General features: G+C 36.6%; 1 protein-coding gene across 3 annotated transcripts in view; it reads left to right on the top strand.

Moving 5' to 3' along the window:
- The window catches only part of ZNF521 (zinc finger protein 521), a 285,149-nt gene that overhangs the window by 140,584 nt on the left and 125,617 nt on the right, over window positions 1-18,948 (top strand). For all 3 annotated transcript variants that reach the window (XM_047698079.1, XM_047698077.1, XM_047698078.1), the window contains one exon: window positions 12,730-12,814. In XM_047698079.1, coding sequence (XP_047554035.1) covers window positions 12,730-12,814 — 85 coding nt within the window. The remainder of the gene's footprint in view (window positions 1-12,729; window positions 12,815-18,948) is intronic.

Here is an 18,948-nt window from a genome sequence, read left to right on the forward strand (position 1 = left end):
CATGACCCCTTATTTTTAGAATAGAATGCTATATTTAAAAATCACTAATAAGTAAGTGATTGAGAGAGGTTTCAAAGCACAGATCCGCTATGATTTAGAAATCAAAGTGCTACTAGTAACCCTAACCTGACAAAGTCTGATGTTAACATTTTCCCTTTAAGTTAAGTCTAAGGATCATCTCGGGTACTTTATAAGTTTGGATATTGGTAAGGAAGCAAAATGAACTGTAATAAAATTTCTTGATAAATACATGTCCAGAAATAACAGAATTTAATTTTAATAGGGACCACATATTTAACAAAGATCATTCTTGAAAAAAGAAAAAAAAAGTAAGCGGTGGAAGAGAAAGCAAGGAGGAAACATAGACAGGAGGCAAGACTAAATGGATAAATGAGGTAGCAGGCAGGAAGCCCTCCAAGCTTAACGGCTAGACCTACTAGGATTGGAAAATTGACATCATTTTGGTGGGAGACAGATCCTTTCAGCGCCATGAAGGGGTCTGGATTGATAGAATTTTGTTATACCAAATTTAAATAATTTGAAAACAGACCTTCCATAACATGCATGCTATATAATTTGGATCAATTTGTGTCTAGTGCATTCATTCCTTCTACAGTACTGAGTTTCAAACCTGTGACATACATTGTGCATAGACACTGGGCCCACAGTGACGAGCAGATAAGTATTATTTCATGTTTCTCTTGGCAAAGAATTAAACCTCCAAAAATCAAATATACCCTCAAATAGTGAATCATATACATATTAAGATGGTGAGGAGTTGGCAGGATTAGAAATAGGAATATTCTCAAAGGTCTAGTAAGGATATTCAACAATAAAATTCTAAAATGTCTTTTAAAATAATGACTGATTTATCACCCAGACTGTTAAGGAACGTCTAAAAAAGAAATTACAGTGCTTGCCTTGCACAGATCCTCTAAAAAATGTCGGATTTGATATTATAATCCTTTTCCTAGCACTTTCTCCCTCATATTCTTTATTGTGGAGCGGTGTTCTCATGGAGCAGAAGTCCTGTTGAGAAAGGGCGCCATATTTTCTCAGGTTACATTCTTGGACATTTTTTATATGGGAAGTCTGTAGCTTTGTAAAATATATTATCAATAAGGATTATGCAGAGAGAGCTTTTTGAAGTCTATAGTTCAATCTTTCTGGGATAATCTGAAGGGGGACTGGAAGGTCTTATGTGGTTGTGTGATGCAGAATGTAGGTATGTTTCGTGGCAACAGTCTGGTTCCCCCCAATAAATTTCCCTGAAAACACTTACTCTTGGGTATACTTATAAAAAGCCCAAATCAATTCACTTCTGTATAGTTCATGCACTCTTTCACAAATAACCCCTGTCAGGCAGTGCACTGGGTACTGGAGCTGAAGGAGAAATAAGACCTTGGTCCTTAAGTGACAGGAAGCCTTGGAATATAATGCAAATAGATGTTTTGAATATAACATAGTGAATTCCATGCTGAAAGAATACACTGGGAAGCGAGGACCCACAGAGAAAGCAAGGACTAGCCGTGGAGACGTGGTCCAGTGCTAAGAGGAGCCTCAAGTTGGAAGCACAATGGAGAGCCAACTGGCAAGTGTTAGCGGTTCCTTTTGGTAAATGCACGTGCCTCCCCCGCCCCCATACAGGATGGCTGTGTTTATGGCCATCCGGAGTTTGACACTTGCTCTGTGGGTCATTTTCTGTGCATTCCAGACAAGGATACTTTATCTCTTTGGGATGAAGAAATTGAGATAGTCTCATGCGTCCCTTTCGGTTCTAGAACTGCTACTCTGTCTAAGCTCGTACTAGTACTTTGAATATATAAAGAATATGGGGACATGTTATTCTTTTATTTTAAAGGAGGCTTTTTGGAATGATGAATGAGGAAGAGTTTTATATATCCTAATAAGTTCAGTTAAAACAAGGGGCTCAAAGAACTTGGTCACGTTCACGTTTATATATGTTGTAGCCACACAGCAGGATTTAGAAATGGTCAAGGAAACAGTCAAGGAAAAAAGTGCAAGAAAAAGTCAAGGAAACACAACTCCATTTTAAAAAAACTTAGTGCCAAAGAGTACAAACAACGAGACACCCGCAGAGTTGCGTGGGTGTAATTGCTAACAAGTTTTTTGGAGCAGGTGGGGGTTTTAGAAGCAATCTGAAAGAGACGAGAAACGTAGTCTGACATGCCTCAGTAGGAAAGCTGTTCGAATGGAAGGGATGGACGAGAGAAGGCAGAACGCAAAATGAAAGCAGGGTGAAAGGCAGAACCAAAAAAGAGAAGAGGACGAAGAGCTGAGGAGGAGGACAGGAGGTAGGGTGCTCCAGTGGAAACAAGAGTAATAAAGAACAAGGTAATTTGGGCACATACAGGGTAACTGGAATGACCCAAAACTAAGACAAAGACATTGTATGGATACGACAGACACAAAACTGCCAAAACATGAAGTATTCTTTTGACAGAAGAATAACTAGAAGGATAGATCAGGGAAATATAAACAAAGGAGAATAAGCAGAACTCCACAGAAGCCTTCCTCTGAAGGGAAGAGGGAAGAAGCAAAGATTTTTATTGTACAATGAACCAGTATGACTCCTTCACACATTAATTTATTGTGTGGAAAGAGTGATGTTACAAATTGCGGTGAAAACAAGATGGGTAAGACAGAGCCCTCCACCTACCCTTAGAGAGCTTACAGTCCTTGAGGAGATAAATCAGTTTTACTGAAATAATTCTGATACAACATGTAATGAATTCCAAGAGAATCAAAAAGAAACTTCTATAATATTAATATAATATTAATATTAATATTAGATAAAATTTTTTCTCTATGTTATCCTTTAGATACGTATAGTGAGTCTCTAATAAATGGTACAAGTACTCATTAAGTATTAACAAAACTTCCCTTGGGGGCAGAAGTTACACACTTCAGAAAATGTTTCTTTTTTTTTTTAAGATTTTATTTATTTATTTGACAGACAGAGATTACAAGTAGGTAGAGAGGCAGTCAGAGAGAGGAGGAAGCAGGCTCCCTGCTGAGCAGAGAGCCCAATGTGGGGCTCGATCCCAGGACCCTGAGATCATGACCTGAGCCAAAGGCAGAGGCTTAACCCACTGAGCCACCCAGGCGCCCCCAGAAAATGTTTCTTAATGGATTCCAAAATATATTTTTCTCGCTCATGAAACTTCCTCCATGTTTTTGGGAGGATTGTAAATCATATTACTAACCTCCAGCATTGGATCACTGCGGACATAGGGTGGCTTGATGATGTTGGAAGATTCTACTTAATGTTTCTACTTTTTCATTTCTTCAGCTAGGTATCCCTGATATCCACCAACCGCACCTCCTCATTCTGACAACAGTGAGACAGAAGGGAGGTTTCAGATTTTTAAGGTGGAAAAAAATCAGTATATGGTTGGAATAATTGATGGGAAAATAGACTATAATGTGGTGGTAAGGCAAAAATTTTGACTCCTTCCTTTCCTCCTCTCATTTATGTTTATAAAAAGTGATTATTTAAACTCTTGTTCTCCCACTCCCAATTTCTTAGCTTTCTGGATGATATGAGTGTACAAAAACAGGCAATATAGGAAGTTATCCCGAATCTATTATGAATCATAAATCCTTCCAAACTAAGAACTAACAATATATTATAACCAGTGGTAACTAGAAGCAAATTCCTGCCCGAACTCAAAGACTCAACACATGCTTCCAGCGATTTTTTTTTTTTTAACCTTTACTACAGCGTCAATTTAGTCTGTGTTATTCAGTCTCTTCTAATTCACTGATTTCTGGTGCTGGGTTGAGGGTAGAGAAGTTTTCAGGCAGAAATAGTCAAGGTGTAGGTAGCAGCTTAGGAATGAAGGGGCTGGGTGTGGGGTGCCTCACTAGTCCATTGTATAGTCAATAACCGAAATGTATTGACTGCCCATTTTATAGATAACGCTATAAGGAGATCGACTGATGTACATTTGCTGTGGCACAGAATAAACAGCAACTGAACACATCCTATTAAATGAGATCATCTAGACGAAGATCTCTTGCCCAGAGGGTCTCAGTGACCTGTGTAGTGGAGGAAATAAGCTAGGTCTCTCGGAAGAGCCTCCAAATTCTAAATCAGGAGAAATAAGAGGAGTGGAGAGGAATAAGGCTAAGAAAGCATCTCTCTCCGTGAGGAAAACTTAGGCTCAGATTCATGGTAATTACTCCATTTTTGACACTGGGTTTTGTTTTTTAGAGAGTAATAGCCAGAATTTTTTTTTTTTAAATCTCAATTGTTTTCTAGCTTTTGACTATTGATGATACTATTAAAAATAAGATATTATAAATTACAAAGGTATTTTATTTACTATTCAAAAAGAACCCAAGAAAAGTGGGGAAAAAATGGTTGGGCTTTTTTTACCCACGATTTCAAAGTTAATGGTAGCTTAAATGTGTATCTTTACGGCGATTTGGATTTATTTGTAAAAACTAAGTATGTTTTCTTTTCGGATTCCAAGGGGCCTATGCAGAGTTTGTCTAAAGTTAAAAGAAAAAATTGCAACTTAGTCATTTAAAACAAAAATCTTCTATTTTTTTTGTCTGTCTCCTCTTTTTTCCTGCCCAGTCAGTTGGCCAGAGCAATCTTATTTTGCCCTGCTTCTATTCAGAATTGCCTTCCTCATTCCACCTAATATCCCATTTGAGGGTGAACACTTGCCTGGCACGTAGCAGGCACTTTGTAACTCAGTTTTGACTTCAGGGAAAATGTTCCCATTTTCAGATCTCAGATAAAGTCCTTCCTCTCCCAGGGAATTCTTCCTGACCCTTGTGGACCAAGTTCATCTGTCCCCATCTGAGGTGTCTTAGCGATCTTCTCTTTGCCGCGCACTGATGGGCGGTTGGTCTTGAACTGCTTTGCCATGTTATTTCAGCAGAATACTTATGTGACCATTTAATATTTGTGTGTGTTCTCTCCCCTTTTACATTGTAACTCCTTGAGTTTAGGAACCATGTTTAATATCTCTTGGTTACTGAGCTCTTAGCACAAAGGGCTATGTGGTCTTTAATCTCAGGACATTAACCACATCTGTAAGACAATAGTGTCCTTCTTTTAACTACCCTGAGAGCACACTACAGAAAATCCACGCTGGTGTTTTTCAGTGAATTATTCAGGCGAACTTTTCCTCATTATTAGCTCCCATTACTTTTCACCTTTTTCCCCCCCCTCTCTGTTCTGACTTATTTTCACACAAATTCAGAATTACTTGGAAGTTATCCAAACTAAATTAGTAAAATGTCTGAACTACTGAGTATTTGTAGAAAGCTGTAGGTTTATTATTTTCACTCACACATAATATTCATTTGCTTGCCAACAAAATACTGCCAAGTAAAGGTGCTGCTGATCTTAAATATATGTCTCACTTGTAATTAATGTATTCGTTCTCGGAATGATAGTGCTCTAGTCCTTGAAAAGAGTTTTGTGTTTTGTTCCATTTTGTTTTTCCTAACTACCTTTTTACGTGCTCTGTCTTCCTCCTCCCCACCCCCTAACCCTGTCACCAATTTCTGATATTCTTTATGCTATTAATTTTTAAACCTTTATTTAACAAACATTTGTTTAACCTTACGTTAATTGCCATAAAATTTAAGTTAGTTGATTCTAGCTTGAAGAAATTTTAATATGGTTTCAAAGTCCACATAAAAGAGTGAGAATTAATCTCTGACAAGCAACTTTGTTGTGTCAGACAGTTTATATAGTATTCCATTCCGTCTCCATAATAACCTGTCAAGTAAAGAGTAATAAAGGTAGTTACTGTTTAATGCAGGCATGCAACATGGTAGGCGTGGTACTAAGCACTTTTGCATAGTTCTCACTTGCTTCTCACATCAGCTCTTAAGATGTAAGTTTTATTAGTTTTAATTTACAGAGAAGGGTACTAAGACTCAAGGTCATTAAATGATTTGTCACACAACTAAATGATGAAGCCACAGAATAGCAACTGATTGCAAAAAGATTCTAAAGTTGCTTTCCTATTAAGCCTCCTGGATATGTTGGGAGTGGATTATTTTGTAGCATAATTAATGCTGCAAACAACATCCTGATTTCAGAGGGTCCTGACTGAATCTGGGACTGGCTCTTCTTTGACAGCCACTGCCTACGTTTGGGGCTGGTGATATAGAGGGGGCTGAACTCTGGGACATCCTTGAGAAATGATTCTGTAACAATCATGTTTTGTTACTCTAAACATATGATGACCATAGATAAAACATAGATAACCAAATGGACACAGTCAGGTTCAAAACAATTCTCCATCTTTGAGATCCAGAAGCCAAATTTCAGAAGTGGTTAGGACTGAAACCAGGATTCTGCTGGGTTCCACTCCAGAAGTGGTAATTAGATTTAATCTCTGTGGGACAAAACTAAACCTGCTACTTCAAGCAAGGCAAGGGAGAAAGTTCATTGCTTACAATAGGAGACTGGGGGAAAAAAAAATTCTATTGTTGATCCATATGTGGTATTAGAATTTTTTAGCTGGAAAGTTAAAGGGGTAAGAAGAAAGATACACTTTTATGACTTAAAACTAAATTAGCTATTGCTGGCTCTGTGATTCAACTAGCAATGTCCTCTACATCCCTGTAGCACATTAGGTATACAGGAAATGCCTCATGAGACCTAGCCTGGTCTAGGAGTCTGAGATAGGCTGGTAGAAACAATGGCAAAACTATTAGCAATGGAAGAATGAGTGTATAGAAAAAAAAATCTTTCACTGCAAAGGGCTTCAAACCAAGATTCCAAAATATGTAAATGATTCCAAAATAAAAGCCACAGACAAACAAAAATGCCAGCTGTTATGATAACAAGATTCTACTCCAGAGAAAATTAATTATATGGACCAGCCTGACAAAGACTTTAAATAAGTATGTCTAGAAGCTCAGAAAGATTAATGAAAGTATGATTTCTACTTCAAAATGAGTGACAAATTATGAAGTAAATTCAAGTATAAAGAAAGCAAGAGCACTTGTGTTTAAAATTAGAAATAAAAAATAGTCATTGAAGTAAAAGTTTCCATAGATAGGATAAACTCTAGACTGGAGACCAGTGAGAGAACTTGTGGTTTGTAAGAGTGCAGAGAATCACTTAGATCAAAACAGAGGGACAAAATGACTTCTAAAATATGCATTAAAAATGGTTAAGATACATAGAGGTGAAATCCAGATGCTCCAATCTTGCCTAATTGGAGTTCCAGTGGAAATGAATGGAGGCTGTGTGAGAGACACATAGAAACTGAAGAAAACTGAAGACATTTTTCAGGATTGGAGACATACCATAAGCTCTTAGTCTGAAATTGTTCTTTCAGTTTTTAGTAGGACTAGTAAACAAAAATATATGGTTAAGAACATGGCAAGAAAATCTCACACTGAGAGAGAAGAGAAAATCTTGTAGTCCAGTAGAGGACTTGGAAGCCATTTCCGCCCTCTTGATTTTGGCCAAGGGCCTGGTACTAGAAGCTTATGCTGAAGGTGGCTAGGGAGGGTTTTCTCACTTTTATACCATTCCTGGCATTGTCAAAGCCCAAAGCAGCACACAATTGTAAGGAAAGTCTTCTTTCAAAATGTACCTAAAATGCTGCTGTATGTTTACCTGCAAATGATCACAGTATAAACTGTGCTAAAACCCAGTAAGTGGGAGGCAGGGTGGGGTACCAGACTTAGTTCCAGTATCCATAATCCGAACGAATTAGTACATGTCACTTCATCTTTAAATGAGGATAATAATCCCTCCTTCATCAGCTCTTACAGTTTTGTTGCAAGTGAATTTTATGTGTATGAGCTCTTTATAGACTTTATAGACAATTCGAAGAAACTGTTATTTCTTTATGATAGAAATGAATGTAAGCTATGGTTTTTTTTTTTTTACCTCTTAGAGTTTATACATTAGATTTACAAAAAGCAAGTAAACAAGAAAAACCCTCACAAAAAATACAAAAAAATACTTGCAAAGATGTTTGTAACAACTCATCACAGATCATTTTGGGTGTACATCAAGTGTGGGGGTTTAAAATGAACCAAATGGATGGGTTTAAACAGGTTATGTTTAGTGTTTAAAAAAATGACATATTATGAATTATTCTATCCATTTATTCCCACTTTTTATTATGAAAATATTTAAGCATGTACCTAGGTTTAATAATTGCTAATGTTTAACTACATTTACTTTATCTGTATTTGACTATTTTTTTTCTGAATATTTGGAGGTAAATTGTAAACGTCATGCCATTTCACCCCTAAATATCCAGTATGTCTCCCCTAACAAAAAGGATATTTATCCACATAACCATAATATCACTGTCACATCTAAGAAAGTTAACAGTAGTAATTACCCAATATCATTTTATAACCAGCTGAAATTCAGTTTTCCTCAATTTCTTCAGAAACCTTTTTAGCTGTTTCTCCCCAAATCAGAATCCACACATTGCTTTTACACTCACACTACATTTATTAGTTGTCCTTTTAGTCCCTTTCACCTGAGAACAATCTTCCCACCTTTTTCCCCCCTCTGTGACATTGGCTTTTTGAAGATAACATGCCAAGAATATTTTTGATTGACTCTGAAGAATATTTTGGATCTGTGTACTCCCCACCCCCCGGGTACTGCTTGTTCCTCTGTCCCTGAATTTCCTGAAAACTGGACTGTTTGTTCAAAAGCTTGATTAGATTCAGGTATACATTATAGATGAGAGTACTTTATTATGATGTACTATACTCCATATCGCAATGCATTGAGAGACACACAATGCCAGGCTATTTTATTAGTAGTAATATTAAGCTAAGTAGTCTGGTTGCAGTAATTACTCCCAAATAAATCCACTGTAAAGGTACATCTTTCTCTTTGTACTTATTAAAGGATAAAAATTGAGTATCTCCAGAATAACCTTTCAGTTAAGAGTTTTAGCATCCATTAGTGAGTATCCTGGGCTCCTTTATTTGACATTGCAAAATGGTGGATTTCTAATTCTGTCCTCCCTTCTACAGAGAGTCTTTCCTAAAGAACTTTTCCTCATCAAATAGGCATGAACTACATTTCCTCCTAAAAAAGCTTAGTGCTTCTGTGCCTTTAATTACTAATTTTCAGAATAAAAGATTTATGTAATATTCACTTCCAATGGTGGCAACTAAGATTTTTTTCCCTTTTCTGGTCTTAAGTGTTACTATGAACGCAATGATTTTTATTTATAGTCAGTTTTCTTATAGTCAGATTTTTTTGTTTAAAAAAAAATCAAAGCAATTTATAACTACAAAGTATATATTATTTTATGTTATTTTTTGCTTGCTGAGGCTCAATGTGAAGCCTAACTCCTAATGGAATGTAGTTTGAGGGGGGGAGAGGGGTTAATCAAAATAATGTTTTTTTTAAAGTATACATTATTAAAGATCCTAATCATTTTTTTTAATTTATGAGATGCTCTTTTCTGAAAGTCTCTGAGTACCTTAACCAGAGTATAACTGAAAACAAGAATGTCAAAAAGGCACATTTAAATTGTTCTCAAAATCAATCAAAAATAATGAGGTGCTGGGAAAAAGTTGTATCCTTGATAATTACATCTATCAGTATCAGAAAACAAAAGAGAACAATCAGGAAATGACAACCCCACTCCCAAGTAGCACATTAAAAAAGGCTAATGAAAAAAAGTCTCTTTTAAAAATTGTACTAAATTAGCATTTCAAGTAAATTGACAACTTAAGCGTTGATAAAGGCCAATCTGGGGCCCAAACAATGGAAGTTCTGTTTCTACTGTTCTATGCTTTTAGAAGAAATGATCTCACTTGACTTTTTTGTTGTTGTTGTCTTCTATATAAATGGAAGTCATTGTCCTAAGGGAGGTGACAGTCCTCCTGTACTCCTTATGGGTCAAGACAACCCCGGAGTATTGTGCTTCATTTGGGTTTCTGTTTCTTAAAAGGTTGACCTGGAAGAGAGGAACCAGGATGGTGAAAATTGTTCAGAGTGTTTCTTGTAGCATCCCTCTGTTCTCAGTCTGAAAAAGGGGTAATGTGATTGTCTTTTTAGACAAGGGATCCGACCTGGTCTTTGTAGCTCCTGAGCCTAGAGTTGGGACCTATAACTGAAAGTAGCAGAAAAGCAGATTTAGGTCTAGAATTAGGAAGAGGTCCCTTACAAACTCAGCCGTACAGAGCTGGAGTGGGTTTACCTCCAAGGGAATGAGCTCCCCAAGGCCAACCAGTACTGTTCAGAGGTTATAATCACTTTACTCAAAGATGGTGTATGGGTACACAGGGGTCTCTCACATATTTTGCTAAGAGTCTATAATTGTAATAAAGATGCTTTAAAGGTCATTTAAAATTCCTTTTTAGAAAAGAAATAGAAGGTAAAAATGAATTTTCTATCATGGCTTTGAAAAAAGAACACCTCAACACATCCCAATTTACATGTCATTGCTTTGTATTTGGGAAGTGTGGGCTGTGTGCAGAGGCAAAGTTCAAACTACAGCATTTTAAGATCTTGGTACATTGTTTTTGATAACATGAAATTCTTACTTCACTCAGCCCCAAATCGAGGAGCTTATAAATAAGAACATCACTTCGTTAATAAGAATAGAACATAACATTTTAGACACTGTCTTAAGAGTAGAATTAGTATTTGAATTATCAGCAGTGACAAAAGCATTTTCTTCCAGTGATAAAACTTCTGTGCATAGATCATCAGATATGTCAGTTCATTTGGAAGGTAGTAGTAAGTGCTGGTATTTTATTATTTTGGCTTGTCAAGTGATTTTATTCTTTATTATTAGACCAGGAGAAAAAAAGTCGTAGTATACGCCACCAACATATCCATCAGTCATCATTTTTGGAGACAGTTTTCGACATATTGTATGTTTTACTGTGCTAACAAGAGAAAAGACTAGCCATTAAGTTTATGTTTCTTTGTTTTTCAGCAAGGTCACATATCAGGAATAATGCTAGAAGTATGCTAATAAACAATATATAATGTAGGTCATCTGGGAGTCAGAAATATTTTCTAACTAGTTCTAAAGGGAAATATTGTTAAAAAAGGGATAGATGTTATTTACGCAACACATGTTGCTCTACATGTCACCATCAAAAGCATCTTGTAAACAGCTCAGCGCAGTAAATCTTCCTTGGTGATCGTCAGGGTTTTCAACTCGGTATTAGATTTAGATTCAACACACTCAATTCACGATATGCCTAATGGACAAAGCCTGCTAGATAATTTAGAAAGGTTCCATTGGAAATAGGCCAGCTCTTCTGTGCTTCACGGGGAATACTACTATCCTGTGTTGCAGAAGTTAATACTACGTTAAGTGACGATAATTAAGAAAATCTCACATTAACAGCATTTGTAATTTTAATGGCTTATGAAGTGACGCTAAATTTTTGTGCTTGACTTTGATTCTGTCGAGTTCTTTAAAATTAATGGCAATTTACAGGCTGATATTTCTTATTGCTTCCATTAGTGAAAACAATTTTATACAACCGCAAATGAAATGATAATCCTATAAGAATGCCTTAACAAAGTGTCATTTTATAAATGTCACTTTCTCACATTTGGGAGATTTCAAAATGGTTTATTTTGTTTTCCAAGATGGTTTTTAATTGTAAGTATCAGGTCTCATCGTAAAGGAGTTTATGTGGCTGTGTTCTGGAAAACATAACCAATACTTTATTTATTGAGTTCATCTAATATGTACTGAGCCATATAGGGGACACAATGATAAAGATGTGAACTCATAAAGGCTGCTTTTATCTGATAGCCTAGCATTTAGAATCAAGAGAACTTATTTCTCTTCTCAGCTCTAGGGCTCTCTGGCATCAGGCAAATCTTTCTACTTCCCTGGGCCTCAGTTTCTTTATTTATGATTCAAGAATTAATAAATCCTGCTCTCTCCACTTGCCAGGACTGTAATGTAAAATGATAAAAGGATGTTAGAATGTTCAGTATGGTATGATGTCTTTATAGGAGAAAATATGTCTTTAAAGGCTACTGTTTAACAACTTCCGAAACATCCAAATTTTAGACTTCAGCTAAGAATTATAATCGCCAAATCTCTTAGCTAGATCCTGCAAATTTATTGGCCACTTTACTAAGGGATATCTAGAAGTGACTCACAGACATTTTGGTCTGGATCTACAAAGACATCAGTTTCTGAAAGTCAGCCATGTGTTCCAGAATTTTCTTTAATGATAACTTCTGTTTTTGTGCTTAGGAATCTAACTTAAAAATATATTACTCCATAATTATGTGCCTCCATTTCTTCCAACTGTTTGTAACTAAAGTATAGTGTTGAGATCAAACCACAAAGTCTTAGTGAGCCACTCATGGAACTTTGCTCCAGCAGACCCCCACACACAGCAGCTTGGTTAGCAACACAGGTTAAGACCAGCATCTTGGGGCGCCTGGGTGGCTCAGTGGGTTAAGCCTCTGCCTTCGGCTCAGGTCATGATCTCAATGTCCTGGGATCGAGCCCCGCATCCGGCTCTCTGCTCAGCGGGGAGCCTGCTTCCCCCTCTCTCTCTGTCTGCCTCTCTGCCTACTTTAATCTCTGTCAAATAAATAAATAAATAAAATCTTAAAAAAAAAAAAAAAAAGACCAGCATCTCAAAAAAATTTCATGAGTAGGGTTGGGCTTTTGTTTTTGTCTTTGTTCTTAAAGAAAACAATAAAAAGTGCATGCATCTAAGTAATTCTATTTATACTTATTTTCTCAGAAGAAGACCTATCAGTGCATCAAGTGTCAGATGGTTTTCTACAATGAATGGGATATTCAGGTTCATGTTGCAAATCACATGATTGGTGAGTGACACTCCAAGCCTTATTACAGATGGCTTTTTTTCCTCCTTGTGTATATCAATGCCTATATAATTAAACAGAGTTAAAGATGAATTAATTGTTCAGCCATCAATGTTTTACCTAGGCATGATTGATTTTTATTACTATTATTAGGCCTGATAAGACATTAGCACATTTTATTTTCTGCAAGGGCTAGTTTAGACTTCTGCAGAGGATTGTATATCTACTGCCAGTCAAAACACAGGTGATTAACAAATTAAACTTCTAATCATTTTTGCATTATTGAAAACTAACAGGAATGGTTAATGAACTGGATGTTAGCTTTCCATAGAGTTTTAGACAGGTTTTAATTTCAGAAGTTATTATGGTAATGGCACTGCTGTGTGTTGCTTAAGCATCTTTGTATCAAAATCTAAAGTGGTGAGTTTTTGTGATAGGGAAACATAAATAATTTAAATTGCCATACGATTATTTTATATGTATGGTTTCAACGGCGTGGAAATAATCATGATCATAAAGATCATGTAAAGAACTCAGTAATCACTTTTTATTTCCCTCCAAAATTTTACACACATCTTTATGAAAGCTGTTTGGGTGAAGATCTCTGTAGTCACTCTCGGCCAGTGTTTTCAGGGATTTTGCATTTATCATATGGGCTCAAGCTAAAAGGATAATTTTTTCAGTTATTCATATTGTCCCATTATCCCTTAATTCCTTTGAGGTTACCTCCTATGTTTTTTAATTTGATAAGCACTTGGTAATAACACTAAGAGTTTAACCAGCCAATTAAACTTTATCAAGCAGATCTTTTTCAACTAGTAAAATGACAATTGTTATTACTTTATGCTATTTTTGTTACTCATTTGTGTTTTTATACTATGAGTGTTTTTTTATTTCATCCTCATTTGATGGTATTTTATAATACCATAAATAATTGTGATGTAATACTAAAAAGCCCAATTAACCTCATGCTCTCCTATTACCAAACTCTAAAACAGGAAAGAAAATTCAGCATTTTAGACTCTGAACTTGTTTTCAGGGGTAAACAAGTTTTATTATACACTAATCAGAAGCATTCTAGGAATGCTCAGTGGAAGTGTGGCTCCAACTATCATTACTGATCATTAAAAGCAACCGTATCAAAACTCCTAATGCTCTTGTAGAAATTAATAAAGATAAATTCAAAAGCGTGTTAGAAAATTGATTAATAGTTTTTCAATAGAATTTGCTTTATAGTTTTCAAATGCTGGGTCTTTAGGAGGATTATTGCTTACATAAGTACAGAATTGTGCAAAGTGGAACTTGCACACAACAGCTAAAATTTTGATCACTTTATCTCTATATTTTCCAGATTTAAGTACTGATGTTATTAGTGATTTTCTTATGCATTCAATATCCTATTCTCCAACGTGGTAGAATAACAGTGACAACTTTACTGAGTGTCTAGCAGATAACAACAACATGTAAGAGAGATTTGAATAATGTGTTTCCTTGCAATTTTCTTCTATTTTGGATTCCAAACAGATATTCTTTATAAACTTTTGAAACTGCTTTTTTTTCGGGGAGGGGGTGGGATGTGGGTTAGGAAGAATGAATACTTCTTGCCATGATAAATGCTAATATTTTCCATCTCTTTATTTCTTAAGTAGAGTTTATTGGTGGCAGTCATTCACGATTCTGCTTCATGCTACAGTTTTATGTGGGCTTCAGTGAAAACATCTCTCAGAATTTGCACCTGATGGAAAATTTAGCAAAATGTCGGCCCTGCTTCTGTATGGTTTTATTCTACATAAACTTACCTTTGGTTCTGGATTTTATTATTTAGCCCAGGGAACCGGAGGAACAGACTGAATATAATTTCACCATGATATTCATGTCTTTTGAATATGTCAAATCAGAATTGAATGTTGAGCGATGAGAGGACTATTGTGATTTTCCAATTTTAGTATCATTTGGCCGTAACATTTGTTGGTTTGTCCTTCTTTTCAAATTGCTTTATACCTTTCCTTTTGTAGCTCCCTTATACTTCTTGCAACATTAGTGTGTTCCCAGGGCTTTCTCCCTCTACCTTATGGTGGATTAATGTGACACTCAGTTCCTCTTGGGATCTGAGCATTTAACAATTCACCTTCCATCAGAGAAGCAAATTCTATTCCTTTCCGCAGAGAGCCTAGTTATTTAATATTCATGCTATTTTTAATAATAAAATATGTAATTCTCTCACACTTGAGGCCTAAACAAATGAATAGCATCCATTTAATTGTTTTATCTGTTGACCATGCATCCAAGTCCTTAAACTCCAGTCGTGTTGTTAATATCTACAGAAAGAGAATGCATAATGGGAGGATGTCACAAAGGCTAAGATATCCTTTTTAAAATCCCAGTGTGATACTTAGGCTTTCAAATGAGGCAGGCAGCATTATTTTGTTGACTAAAATACCTCCATTGAGGGTAGGTATTTTTAGGTTGTGTGTGTCTGTATGTTTTTTGTCTAATCAAAAAATAATCTCAACTAGACATTTAGCAGGGAAGAAGGATTAGAGGCTATCTGAAAAGCCTCTTAACTCTTTTTGTTAAGAGGGGATACAGTGTTTTTGCAGATTTCGTTCTACATTCAATCAGTCTGGAGGAAGGATTATGTCACCTGATGGAGAACGAGGTCTGCAGATGACCCAACGAGTTGTAACTTTAAATTCCTTCTTTAACCAAGTCATTTGCGTTTGCTCCTCTGTAGCACATGTGTTTAACGCAGTCGCGATGTCGGACAACCTCCATGCTTCTTTCTGGAAGCGCTGGTCTCAGGCTGTTGGCCAGGGACATTTGTGAAAGGAAAACCATCAATGTTTCTACCAGGTACACACCTGGAGACGCTCTGCTGAACTGCCCTTTTGCAACTAAGTGTGGACACATGGTCTGAGTCGCAGGAATAATTACTCAATAAAAATGCATCGGGGATTTGACTTATGTCTATTAAGGAATGAAAGAAAACCTCACTCTCCACCACATTTTGACGCAGTTTCAGTAAGAAATCAGACCAGTGACCATTTAGGGGCTTCTTTTCTTCTTTAAACACACACACACACGCACACGCGCATGCACAAAAAGAGCTACAAAACATTGTAACAGCTTTCCTGGGGAAAAGATTTCCCTCTTTTCAAGTCTGCACAGATGAGAAATTTTTTCTTGTCTTCCTTTGTTCCTTTCACATAGTTTACGTTGGCTTTTGACCCGAGCATACAGAAAGAAGCCATTGTGTAGTATGTCTTTTAATTCATTTTCCCTGTCTCTATCAGCATAGTAAATATTTATGGTTATTTTCCTCTTTGAGATTTCTGTTGTTATTATTATTTGGTATGGATTAGCACAGATAGAGATGAAACCAGGGACTTTAAATGTGTTTAACCCAGCAAAGGAATTGCCTCATATAAAATTATGAGGTTCAACAGCAGTAGAGTAAATTTGTAAGTGCTCTGAATAAAGGGCTGTTAGGCATGTGATAATTTAAAGAGATGACATTGCCAAGAACTATTTATGAGAAGCTTAATTTTTTCACTCTGATAATTCTTGACCAATAATTACCAGCCTCTAATTATCTATTTTAGTTAGAAAGAAATTTCGATCACTATGGAGGTTGGCATTGCAACTAGCATCTAAATCCCCAAAGAGACAAATGTGTTCCAAACAGCCACAAACAACTGTCTCATGAAACACAGTGAGCAAATTGCAAGCGGCTGGTGGTAGACAACCGGCAGTACTCTCACCATCGAGGGCTAGTCCGCTTGACAAAGAAATGATCAAAAGGGAGAAATACCATTATCCTTGGAACTGACTGCTACACTCATGGACTTTGGAGGACGAGGGGTCAGGATCTAGCTATGACCATTTCCAAGCCTCCCTTTCCAGGTTCTCAGATGGAGACTATGAAGGGAATGGGTATAAACCATGTACTTAAGAAATATTTTTAAAGACCAACTTAGAAATGATTCCTTAATAAGCTTTGGGTTTTTTGTATTTTTCATCTGATCGGAAAGATCAGGGTTACAATGGCAAATTTGTATCCAATTTGTTTTGTGGAAAAAAAAAAAGGGAAATCCACAAATAGTCACTAATAGACATGTCCTAACAGGGTCAAGGGTGGTGCTTAAGGGTATTTGCGGAAAGCAAATGTATTTATTTCTCTCTTGGAAAAGCAAAACTAGAATTGGAACTATAAATGACAACTAATAGGAAAACCCTGCTGGAAAGATATTGACTCTTTTTGTCCAAATCTCGAATACTCAGGGCTTCTGAATTACAATTTTTAAAAGACCACGAAAAGATTCAAGTCTTATGCGGGTTACTTGGGAAGATGTATACCCCATGTGTTACGTACCATGTGATATACATCACTGATGTCAAGGCAAAAGAATGCATAAATCAGGTTTGTGTACTGGGTGAATTTTTAGTCTATTCTTGTGGTAAGTGTCATTCATGTGTTCTGCAATTTGTTGGAGGCCCAAGGTCACAAATGGCATTCTTTCCCTTCCATTTCTTTGGTGGATGGTGTGCTATGTGACTAATCTTCATTATAGTTTTGTGACATTCAGTATCACTTCTGAAACATTTCAGCTTGAGTGCTCTTGCTTTACAATAGACTAAAACCAATATTTTGAGGTCTATAGTGGTTTTGGATTTTATATGTCTTAAGGGGAAATATCCAAAGATAGGGATCTCTGCATAGGATGGGGGCTGTGTTGCTCTTTAGATGCTTAGCTTTCATTGGCTGTTTTTTGTTGTTGTTTTTTTTTTTTTAAAAACAGAAATGACTCAACAATAATGTGTGTGTGTGTGTGTGTGTGTGTGTGTGTATGGGCACTACCCTAAGAAACCCAAAGTCATTAGGTTCTGTGGAGTTTGCCTTAATCCTCAATGAGAAGACTATTGAATTCTAAGTCATCATTTGACGGCTTACAAAACTCAGGGAATGAAGAAACAAGCATTTGGTGTTAAATATGATGAAATACTGGCTTATTTCATCAAGAGCTGGATTAAAAAAGATGAAATCTGGGCAGTTTAATGGTAACAGAAAGCTACCCTCATGTGGGCAATGCTGGCTTATTTGAAAAGCCCATAAAGGGTTTCTACATGGACCATACAAAAGGGATACTTTCTCTTTAATAGCCATCTGTACAGGAGAGATGAGAAGTGGGCCAGGTCATCTCTCCTCAGCTGTCATGATATTAACGTAGGTAATGGAGCAAGCTCGGCATTCTGCTGGGTGTTGTTTTTCATAGATGTTCATCGATTTACACAGATAATTCTATTTATTTCTTAGAGTTGGTCCAAGTGAACCAGGCAGAATAACAAACATCAAAGCATTTCAAATGACTTTATCTTTGTTTGTAACGTAACTTTTGTCTAAAAAAAAAATGGTGTCACACCTACTGTGCAGATGGCTGCATGATTTGTAAACCAGCCAAAACATTTAAACAAATGTGTGATCTGGGGATAGATTAAATAAAGGATAAAATGGAGTGTGGGCCACAAATTCTAATAATCAGATGATTTTAAGTTGTGTGCTGTGTGGAGTGATGGTCGCCGTGATAGCAGGGAAAGCTTGCCAATGACAGCAAGGTGCCTGATAGATCTCAGGATGGAGCCCGTGGCCTGGCAGGACTCAGTTTGAGAACCGCACATTGGCTGTACAGCTGGCAGCTCTGTGTGGGGACATCAGATAAAACTTATGTAAAATGAAGTGTTATTGCTTAGTATGAAATTGTTCAGAGAGGGAATTTGCAGACAGTCACTGAAAACGGAATTCATGGTACCAATGAAGCAGACTGTAAATATGAAGAGGGTTTAATTATCTGCGCAATTTAACAAAAATTCAAGATGTATTCAGAAAGGACGTACGCAGGCATAAATCGAACATAGCGCCACTGTTTTACTGAGTGCAACATGGGGCCACGGGAACGTGGCACCAAGCCTCTCCTCGGAAAAGGTTTCCTAAAAACAAAGACATTTTCAGATAAAAGAAGGGGGGAGCGAGACTTAAAAAGCAAAACAAAACAAAAAACATCTTTCTGGAATAAGATCGTTTTTAAGGGCTCCTCTTCATGATTCGGGTTCCTATTTCTGAAGCAAATTTGAAAGAAAGC

The sequence above is a fragment of the Lutra lutra genome, chromosome 12 (assembly GCF_902655055.1).
Source record: "Lutra lutra chromosome 12, mLutLut1.2, whole genome shotgun sequence".
Taxonomy (NCBI): domain Eukaryota; kingdom Metazoa; phylum Chordata; class Mammalia; order Carnivora; family Mustelidae; genus Lutra; species Lutra lutra.